Source organism: Bradysia coprophila (genome assembly GCF_014529535.1).
Source record: "Bradysia coprophila strain Holo2 chromosome X unlocalized genomic scaffold, BU_Bcop_v1 contig_35, whole genome shotgun sequence".
Lineage (NCBI taxonomy): Eukaryota > Metazoa > Arthropoda > Insecta > Diptera > Sciaridae > Bradysia > Bradysia coprophila.
In genome coordinates this window covers 736,784-748,398 of record NW_023503325.1, presented here as the reverse complement: position 1 = coordinate 748,398, position 11,615 = coordinate 736,784, and the positions used below count along the sequence as shown (strand labels likewise).

The 11,615-nt window shown below is 36.0% G+C and overlaps 1 protein-coding gene across 1 annotated transcript; it reads right to left on the bottom strand.

Moving 5' to 3' along the window:
- Window positions 1-4,963: 4,963 nt before the first annotated feature.
- Window positions 4,964-9,957, bottom strand: LOC119069511 (protein ILRUN). Its single transcript, XM_037173588.1, has 5 exons — window positions 9,585-9,957; window positions 7,129-7,248; window positions 6,847-7,067; window positions 6,653-6,777; window positions 4,964-5,094 (listed from the first exon to the last, which is right to left on the bottom strand). The coding sequence occupies exons 1-5, from the start codon at window positions 9,770-9,772 to the stop codon at window positions 5,044-5,046; spliced, it is 705 nt and encodes a 234-aa protein (XP_037029483.1). The 5' UTR covers window positions 9,773-9,957; the 3' UTR covers window positions 4,964-5,043.
- Window positions 9,958-11,615: the final 1,658 nt, after the last annotated feature.

Sequence of the window (11,615 nt, the reverse complement as noted above, 5' to 3'; positions counted from 1 at the left end):
AAAAATGAGTATTTGGATGCTCTGTGGTATACTAAAAAAAACGGAACGTACCGCTAAAATCCCTAATGTTGTCTTCAAAACCTCTTCAACGTGGAGATGTTATTTAATGTATAAATAATTTTCCATTTTTCTTTAACATTCTGTAGTATTCTCTCCACAGGAATATATTAAGCAAGCCCACGGTGAGCTTGAATCAATTTTATTCGACCTCTAGTGAACAAGAAATGTTTTTAGTGGGTTTTGTAGAGGGCAGTACCATGAGTAAGAATAGCATAACAAGAAAATGTTTCGATGGTAAAATTTTTCGTTATGTCAATTTTTCGACGAGAGGTTGAATAAAAAAATTTCAAGCTCACCGTGAGCCGAGGGATGTTTAGACCCGAATAAAGTACAGTGATTTTATAGGTTTTCCACTACGTTTGCAACACGTCGAATTGCATTTAGAGAAAATATGTAAGCCTACGTTTGCCGGCCTTTCACACTTCTTAAAACTCCTAAAATTTTAAAAATGCTTCTAAAATGGAACTTCAAAAATCTCATTAAACTCCTATAAATCAGGATCAAGATCAGTGAATGAATAAAATAACATGAAAAATATCGCGAACAAAAACACAGAAAGCTATTTTTCTTACAATCTTCCAAAATTATCGGGCTAGCTCCGCTCGCTATTACTACTCTTAATGATATTTAATATCGCGAAATTTTTCGCAAGGATCATGCCCTCGGTTGAGCGAGGACGGTTGAGCATGTATACAGCAACTTTTTGACTTCTCCAGCTTGCAAAACTAGGACATCTGCAATCTAGGAATCCATACGAGTTCAACGGGCTATCACACGTTACTGCAGCTTCAAAATTGGGCGAGATATTGAACTTCGCAATATTGATTTTCAGATAATGCAAATTGCCCACGTTAGTTAGTTAGTTACTTAGTTCCTATGGAAAAGTGGATCCAACAACTCCTAAACGTTTCTATAGATTTTCATGAAATTTTGGTTGTAGGATAATAATGACTTAAAAATAAGAATGGAATTTTCAAAAGTTGGAAAAAATCCATATCTTGGGAGCTGGAGCTCAACAAAGTTTCCATACAAATGCCATATAAAAGCCAATTTTTATATATGTGAGTGTGTGTGTGTGTTGTATATTTTGGTGCATGTGGTGGTAATGTGGTGAAAGGTGTGTGTTGTTTTGGGATGTGTTTCTTGTTGGAAATTCCTGGAATCATTAAGTATAAACTTCCACTAGGTTGGTTCCTAAATTTTGGGATGAGAGATGATTCCTGTGGCACTACCTAACTTCCACCGGTTTTTTTTTTTTGATGGATTTGTGTTATTTTCGACATGAGTGAGGTATTCCAAGGTTGGTTCCTAAATTTTGGGATGAGAGATGATTCCCAGAGCCGTATTAACACGTCAGGTGAAATAATTGAGGAAAATTCTGTTAGGAAAATGGTTAAAAAAATATACTGAAAGAATTGAAACTTAATAAAAACCAATCATCTGCCACTTGTGACGCAAATTTCTTTTCGGAAAATTTTCATTCACAAATTTTTTGGGTCAATTTTTTGTTGATAAAACTTTTGCGTACGGCGCACAATGCGTCACCCTCAGCGATATCAGTTATTTTGTAAGTAAGATAAAGGACTTGCGTCACATTTACCCATTAAGGGTTTTTTGACTGATACATAATGCCGATAAATCGGTCGATCGGAAGTGATCACGCACGAAAATCAACTTAAAAAATGAAGTGTTGAGAGAAGAAAATTCAGTGGGACTACATATAAACTAGAAAAGAGTTACTGCAACAGGGCCTATTTAAAGCAATTATAAATGCTTAAATTTAATACAAAGAGTACGTGAAAAAGTGATGCAAAATCGACCGAGGCAAAATGCTTGCAAAAATATGACAAAAATATTTTGCAAGCACAGTGTAAACATTCGATAGGACATTCGATATTTTTAACGTTGCCCTAGCCGCGGATTTGAACACGGGACCCCCCGATCATGAGTCGAGAGCTCTAAGCGCCAAAACCACGGGTTCAGACAAAATGATATTTACTTCGAACGCCTTTATGTTGTGTAGCATGCTAGATTGAACGTGTGGTGTGTATGTGTGAATTGTGTGAACATAGATATTATTAGGCTTTGTGTACGAAATTAAATTTTAATGTCTCTGTCATTAAATTGTTGTACCATATGCTGGGTCTGATCTTTATTAGTTGCTATCACGCCTACGTCGTCAGCCGAACGGAGATGGCTCAAGTACTCTCCAATTTTCTTCATTTCCATCATCCCATCTTATTCCAGTCTAACTTCTTAAAAATACTCTCCAGAATCGACGTGAATAACTTCGGTGATATGGTATCACTCGGTCCAACACCTCGGCCGACCCTGAGTTTCGTCGTGTTCTTGTGAAGCTTTGTACATGGAGTAGCATTTTTGTACACGTATCGGATTGTGTTGGAGCACCTTGAATCTACTCTACATTCGTCTAATAAGTCCAATAGCGGTATATAAGTGTTTGCACAGGAATTTATTAAACTTGAATTAGTGCGGGGCTGTATGCTGTATGCAATTTTAATGAGATATAGTTTAGGGACAGGCTGGAATGGAGTAGTTTCAAGATGTTATAACTTTTATGGACAACAAGCCATACTGCGTACACTAATCCGTCCTTATGTTTTTTACAGGCACACACAACAAATCAAATTTATTGCATTTTTACATGTTTTATGTTTATTATTTTATATCATTTTGCCCATACATTTCCCAGTTTATGTGGTGATGGTTTCGAGATAGATTGTTTATTTCTAAATTTTATGCCTCAAACAACGAAAATCATGTAAACACAGTAATTAGCAATATCATCTCGTTATATTGTCTAAAATTAAAACAGAAGAATGAAGAACGTGGCAGACGCTGTAACAGTTGACCCGTACGTCGACGAAGAGTCGTACGTAGTGCATGTATCTACGAAATAGTTATTACCGATATCAATACTCTCTCTTGCAGGTGAAAATTTTTTTGAATCGGACACACCATTTTTGTTTCCGGACGTTTATGGTGTTATTGATAGGGAATTTCAAGGTGATCATTTCGTAGCAGAAGTTTTTTTTTTAAACGACCTCAGGCTCGGGGCGACTCTACGAAAATTTGAAAATTTCAAAATCATGACTTTTTCAGAAAATTTTTCCCCGAAATGAAACGACCCGGCCGGTTTTGTTCTAATTGACAGACGATTCTAATAAAAGTATCGTCGGGTCGAAAGGTTGTAGCTGTGAGTCAGGCAACTATCAGTAGTCATTCGGTGACCAGAAGTACTCAATGATCTGTATGTCTATAGACCTGGTCTCATCAGTGGATGAGCTAGACATGACCAGAAAGCTTCCCGATGGTGAGCATATAATTGTTCAACTTTGTACTCACAAATAAATATTTTTCAACATGGCTCAATTTTTTGTCAGGGATTAACAAAGATTCGTTTTCTACGCGATTCCCCTGACTTTTTGATAGTTTTGTTTTTTGAACACCGCTGTATGTCTCCTGTCGCAATCATTTCTTATCACATTTTTCTTCGTCACTGTCGGATTGTTCAGAAATGAATTTTACTTTCTTTGCAGCTCTCCTCGTCTTTTTATGCTTTTTGTAGCTCTTGTAATCCGACTCCGACTCCTCGTTTCGAAAAAGAAACCATGGAAATCACCACCATTAAAATTTGATGTGACACTGACGATGAGACTTTTGTCTTCTAGAAGTTTTTTTTATTTGAACACATTTCAGAGCGCCAGACTTAATTTTTGAAGAGTTACAGCCAATCAAAGCGCTGTGGTTGTCCTGGCAGCTGTGACTTTGGTCTTCAAATTTTTTTTATTCGATGCAGAATCAGCTATCTTCAACATTTCAGAGCACAAGACTTAATTTTTGAAGAGGTACAGCCAATCAAAGTGCTGTGGTTGCAATGGGAGCTGTGACTTTGGTCTTCTTTTTTTTTAATTCGATGCAGAATCAACTATCTTCTACATTTCAGAGCGCAAGTGTTAATTTTTGAAGGGTAACAGCCAATCAAAGTGATGTGGTTGCAATGGGAGATGTGACTTTGTTCTTCCAATTTTTTTTTTTATTCGATGCAGAATCAGCTATTGTCCACATTTCAGAGCGCCAGACTTAATTTTTGAAGAGTTACAGCCAATCAAAGCGCTGTGGTTGTCCTGGCAGCTGTGACTTTGGTCTTCTAATTTTTTTTATTCGATGCAGAATCAGCTATCTTCAACATTTCAGAGCACAAGACTTAATTTTTGAAGAGGTACAGCCAATCAAAGTGCTGTGGTTGCAATGGGAGCTGTGACTTTCTTCTTCCAATTTTTTTTTTTATTCGATGCAGAATCAGCTATCTTCCACATTTCAAAGCTCAAGACTTATTTTTTGAAGAGATACAGCCAATCAAAGTCTTGTGGTTGCCCTGGGAGCTGTGACCTTGGTCTTCCAATATTTTTTTAAAATTCTATGCAGAATCAGCTATCTATCTTCCACATTTTAGAGCGCAAGACTTAATTTTTAAAGAGTTACAGCCAAGCGAATAAAATTAAAATGTCTGTATTAACGATCTCTTAGTTTTAAATGTAATCGAAAGTATTTACATTGTGTGTTTTATTTGCTTGTTTTTATATTATATAAAACGCAACCAATCAAATATAAAATTTTTAAACTTAGAAAAAATTAAATTCAATTCATAAACGTTTGCGTAAAAAATAGAAATTTCCAGCTTAAGTGGCAGCAAAATGTTTTTTTTTTTTTTTCAATTCAACAAGAAAAAGAAGTGTCACTAAAGGAAAATGTGTATCGCGAAACAATTCACCAACGGATAATCATTAAATTTTTTTCGTTTACAAAGTTACTGAACTGCGCAATGTATTTTTCAAATAATTTTTTTTTTACATTTTTTGTTTTAATAAAATAATTTTTTTTCTTTTCTTTTTTAAATTTTGTAACAATCATCAGTCTTATTTTGCCACAAGATTTCATGTTTACATTTTTCGATTTTTTTTATGGATTTTCCGCGTTGAAGTATGTTGTCGGTGGCACATTTTGAACGTCCTGGAAGCAAAACGAAAAAATTCTAAAGTCAATATACGATACTTGTTTAGTAGTTGGTCATGTTTAGTAGTTGAAAATAGTGAAACAGTCTACGCTTTATCGAACCAACAATAAAAAGGGTTTTTTGGATGGCTGGTAATTTCCTGGCCTATTCCATTTACCACTTAGTCAAACCTCCTTACATCGTGATTCCCCGTGGTACATTAACGTGTACTCACATTTGTATCATTTACTCCTGCATTGAGAAGTACAAATAAAAACGAAGCTTTAAGCTTACGAAAACTTACGCAAAGACACAAGTTCGATAAGGTGTTTTGGCTTAACACGGGCACTGTTCAATGCAGGAGTAAATGATACGAATGTGAGTACATGTTCACAAATTACAATCACGATGGAATGAGGTTTGGCTAAGTGGTAAATAGCCATGATGAACTTATTGGGAAAAACGAGGACACGAGTCAAAGATTCTGAAAATTGAGGAGTGACTTAGTGTTGTAACTCCAATTGTGTCGATCGCAGAATGCGTGTCTAACCGACGAAGTGTTTGTTCTCAACCCAAATCCACAAAAGCTACAAATCGCAAGCCAGTTGGTCTCAACACTTAGAGAGTGAAGAGATGCATATCCTGAATCAGGGCTTGCTTTCTCACCAATAGCTACTGTTGTATGTCAATGCCTTTCATTTGACATATCGCACACGGTTTTTGAGCGAAAACATTCTCAGAATGTTTGAAAAACCAGTGAAAAACAGGCAAAACACGCGCTTTTGCTTGCTTTCTCGCCAATAACAACTGATCGACTAACTCGATTTTCGAAAGGTCTTGACGAGACAGACGAGACAAATCAGAGTATGTCAGTTTGAGGAAAATCTGGTTGGTCTATCAGTAACTATTGGCGAGAATTCAAGCAAAACCGCATATTTTTCAACTTTTCCTGTTTTCCCTTACCTCACAGTGAAACTTCGTGAAATATTTACCTACTTTCTCTGCTTTCCCGCACCTTCCTCAGAACAATTCATCAAATGTAGCGAATTGTTTTAGGGAAATTTGGTGCGATTTCAATATTTGGTTCCGTGAGGGCTACTGGGTCTGAAATTCATCATTTCTAGCGAGCGTAATCATTGACTTTTGTGACTTTCCTTTGTTGAATTATGTCTTAGAACTCATCGCAGTTTTGTTAGAGATGGAACGAGTGAGATGGGAAACTGCTGGTTTGACTAAGATTTTCGATGATCGCATGATTACCACGACAAGAATGAGACAAAGACTCGATAATTGACTTTTAAATTACAGAAGAGTTCTGGATGTGCCAGCTAAATGACGAACAGGCGTTAGACTTAGCTATTAGACGAACCATCCGAAAGTTTCTTTAGCTTCCCCGAAAAAATCGAAAGAACAGAACTCTACGTGAGGATGTAATCATTACCCATGCCTGTGAGTCTTGACTGGGAGTGATGCATTGGTTTGAGCCGAAATCTTGCACAACACAAAAATCAAAAAGGTTGCAATGACAAGAGCGTGATGTGCGTCGACAAGTAAATTATCCGTTTTTAAAATTACCTCCATAGATTCCGCTCCAGACTGAGTTGTACTGCTTTCTAAATTATTTGCTCTTAATGCCAGTAGCTGTTGTGTTAAGGCTAAAGTTCCAGATTCTTTGACCTGCACAATCGACCACATGGTATCTGGAAGAAGACGGAAAAAATAAAAATCAAATTTGAAGTTAGATAATCCCATCAAGTAGTGGAACTTACCGCCAAAATAAGAACCATATGATGTGCATAGCCTCCATTTCGTTTGAAATGATTGTGAGAAATCAGGACTGGTAAGTGTAACCGATATCACAGTTTCTTCTCCCGGTTGCAATGAATGAACTGGCGTATCCGGTTGATTATAATTTGATGTACACTTCAAATAACAACCGTTCGGCCACACTTCATCGCCATTATTTTGAATTCGCCACGACTGAACGAAACTAGAAATTCGAACGAAAAGATTATTGAACGGACCGATTGATTGACCGAATCGTTAAGTACTTTGTATTCATGTCAACCGCTTCGTTGTATCCAAAAGTTATGTCTTCGACAATACGCATGGACGGTAACTTCTGGCCTGAATTGAAATCGAAGTAACAACCAACGGCGGCTTGTAGATTCCTGAAATGGTTGAGCAAAAAAAAATTGGACGGTGAAATTGTCAAGTCTATCTCAATCAGAAGAATCAAATTTAGCTTGAAGAAGTAAACGAGATCATACATCCGTCTCGCATGGGGTATAAGTGTAGATCGTAGATTACTAGACTAACGATACATTGCAAATTGATAACTGATCTAGTTCTGCTAAGCTGCATAGGTTTGTTCCAAGGTCAATTCGAAATGTTAAATTCCATCCACAGAAGGCAACTTAACCTCAACTTTCAGGTTGACGAAAATTTTAACGAAAGATTTACTAAAAAAATTTGTTTAGGTTATGTTCATCTCTGTGGATGAAATCGCTGTCGTTTGTGTTGTCAAAGTTCGGGTTTACAGTTAATAGATCATCTTCAAAACCGTTTAAAATGCCATCCACGTTAAAAAAAACTCATACAAATAAATGAATGAACGAAACATTTAACGAAACTTAAGTGAGGTTACGTCTGAAAGTACCGTATCTTGAAGATGATCTGTTGAAACAACCTATATGTCCGAAATTTCTGCGATGTAGTTCGGTTCAATAATTTCTGAATTTTGAAATGTGAACGCTCGAACTTACGATAAAACGAAATGGTAGATATGCAGCATGTACACTTCATTGTACAATGGAGTTAACGTTATAAGAACTATAGATAATTTTCAAGTGTTTACATCGTAAGAGTTTTAACAGAAATGCTATTGTTACAGGTCATGGTAATGTTTAAGTCTCTTTGATCAAAACGACAAGAAAGAAATAGAAAGAAATGATTTATAAGTTTTTCGATACGACTCTTGTATCTGAATTTTCAGCGAAAGATCGAAAGAAGTCACAAACAAATATAACAACGAAGGACAAAAAATTTATAAATTCTGATGCTTGAAAATCACAGCCGCTAACAACACAGTTTTTGAATAGCGAACAACAGTTATTTGTTTACCGCGAGGGGTAAAATAGGAAATTCCAAGAAGAGCAAAGTCTTATGGCCAGAGCAGAGAGAGGCGGGCCGCGAATCACTCGAGTTGGAATTTCCTATTTTCCTTTCGAGGTGAACACAAAACATTTTTCATGCGTGCACGGTAATTTGGTACATCGTTTTTATCAAAACAAATAGGTGAAGAAAATTTCAATTTTCTTGAGTGTCAAAACAAGAGCGAAGAAAATAGACAGGTTTAAGTAAGTCTCCACTCAACAAACAGTACTCCGTGTGAGAGCCGTGAGAGAGCAAGCTGTCAAGTAAACAAAGCAAAAATTGAAAAAAATCAATTTCGTTTCTCACACGGAGTACGTTTTTGGTAAGTTGAAATCAAGAATTACACTCGAACTGACATCAGCCAAAGTGTCAACAAACGTCATTTTCTCATGAGAAAATAAGGTTAATCAGATCGCACATACGAAATAATTTTCTTCGTATCTGTGGACGGTAAATTTTAGGTAACTTCGAGAGCCGAACGAAGTGATGTATGTTTACATTTGTCGACAACATGTGTCCAATTCTTTGAGCCAAGTTATATGTTTCGAGCCCTAATATGGGAGTTTAATAAGAGAAATCATCTGCGAATTAACACACTGATAAGCAAAGCATCTTTCGTGTCTTGTTATGACAGACACCACATCAATTTTTGTTTTTCCTTAACAAAACCAATAATGCTTGATTTCCACTTACCAAAAGAGTACTCCGTGAGAGAGACAAAATTGAATTTTTTCAATTTTTGCTTTGTTTATTTGACAACTCGCTCTATCACGGAGTACTTTTTGTCGAGTGGAAACCATGCTTAAAGGAAAACCACTAATGGCAGTCACATTATTTGACCACATCATTCTGTTGAATCATACAAACAAGTGAATGCGGAACTGTTCTACAGAAGACGACTGACAGCCAAATTGAACAAACAAAATATTCGTGGGCATGTTTGTTTGTTGATGTAAATAATAAGATTACATCGAAATTCACGATCCATATACCAACAAAGACATTTGAAAGATTGAGAAATAGTAAGCAATAATAACAATGACAGCAATTTCCTATGTGGATGCTGAACGTGTTATTCTTGTTGCGATTTTGTCGTCCTTTGTCACTGTTGTGTCGTCATTATCCAAGGCATTATTGCAATGTATGATTAATGCTGGAAAAATGTACGGATTGAAGGCCATGTCAAAAACGTTTTCAAAACATTCCAACAATTTTTTTTTTGTTCTGCATCCATTTGCTGAAGCGCGTCAACAATATTATTGCACTCACGTTAATTAATTTGTTCATGAAAAACATAACATTTTCGCTAATCAACTGTCAAAGTCGCATCATTTTTTTACGACCAACTTACCAATTGTTCATGTCCAGGAAAAATCTGGCTGTGGTATAATTCAGTTGGTTTCCCAACACTTTTTGTAGCTGTACGATCAACTCATCGTGATCCGTTGTTCCTAAACAGCTGAATTGTTGTAGGAATGATGTATCTATGTCACCTCCTTGACTTGGAGGCCCTTGACCTGAATTTTCGTCGATATCCATTATATGTGGTGAGGATAGAAGTACTTTTTTGTTATGTTCATCTAATGATGAATTGCTGGTTTCGATATTGGTTAGGTGTTACACTATTGTCTTCGACAATTTGCGACTTTTTATTGTTTTAATGTATGAAGTGACTTTTGAAGTAGAAAAGCAAAAGCAATGTTGCCAACTTTGTTTTCGAAAAAATCCTAGATTACCAATCAGATAAATATTGTATGGCGTCAACGGCCATCAATTCAAGGGCGTCCAACAAAGATTAAAACATTTGAGTATATACAATGTATACAATGCCGTATTGAATTATATTTCACTTGTCATATTTTCATGGGTGAACGTACTCACATTTTTGAAACTTAGCGGAATAAGATTAGGGTTTTAATTTCACTTGTAGTCGATTGTAGAGTGTAAACTTAGTGAAACGCACTAGCATAAACATATTTTCAGATAATTTTGATCCATCTCCTTCTCAACAAGTTCAATTGCTCATTTATTCGCCAAATGCGCTGGCATGTAGAGGCGAATACAATTCATGGGTACTTCATAGACCATTTATGTTGAAAAAAATACTAGATGGCCTGCAGGATTAATTGACAGCTGATAGCTGTAATCGGTTCGCTTTTGATCACTTTCGTTAACTTTAACTTTTTAATCAACGAACGTGAACGAAAGTAATCAAAAGCGAACCGGTTACAGATGTAGCTGTCAATTCAACCTCCTAGACCATCTAGTCTTTTTTTAACTTAAACCACTTAAACCTAAATTTTATTGTTTTATAGTGCGTTACAGGTATTACAGCAATAAACTGCCAGAAATCTAGTACATTTTGTTATGTAGTGAAATTCAATGAATGTACGCACAAAGTATGGTCTAATGTCAAAATTGGTATGAAGCGGAGGAAATAGCGATTTCATATATAAACAAACTCACCTTTCCTTTCAATGAAAATCATTGAGAGGTGGTGTTTGTTTATATGAAATCGCTAATTCCTTCGGCTTGTATGGATAGACCATATCTGGTTTGTGCATTCATTGGTGAAATTAGTTCACAAGGAATAAACTCCATGTCATTACCGATTTCATGAGAGATGTAATACAAGATGATTCAGAGAAAGTTTTATTACATTTTTGTCTTACATAGTTTCATACCATTCATAATTCATTAAGTTGAAACAGTTGAAATCACAGTCGTCCGTTTCACCTCTCCATTTACATAACATTTCTATTGTTTCGATGACTTTTAAATTGTTTTAATTCCAACTATCAAAATTCCATAAAAACGGTTGGAAAACGGACGACTGTGAATTCAACTTTATCGTTTCTCTTTATTTTTATCTTTCGCTACCGTCAAGTTTTTTATGCTTTATCCAAATGACCGGCAACACTGGATAATATGTACGATGGGTACTTTGACAGATGTTTTGTCCCAAAATTAAAATGATTTTGACTGATGTGACATGACGTTTAGGGCTTATAGTGAAGAGCGCGAAAAATCGGTGAACATTTAAAAAAAATATGGATTGGCCTGTTAAAAATAGATAAAAAAGATTCATGGTGGCGAGCTGAAGTGACGAATAAACGGCTTCAAATGGTTAGTGAAGACAAGAGACAATTTTTAGAAATTGGATGAAATTATTAATTTAATTTTTTACGAGCGAGTATGGAGTAAAAGAGCTTACGTATACAATGAAGTAGAAGGTCGAGCGAAAGATTGATTTACATATTCTTAGTCTAAAATCAGGCACACAAAATGTGAGAGTGCGCAAGTACCTAAATATAGTTATGTCTCGGCTTGATAATACGATACCTTGAGGAATCCTCAACGGATTTCCAAAAACTTTTTTTTG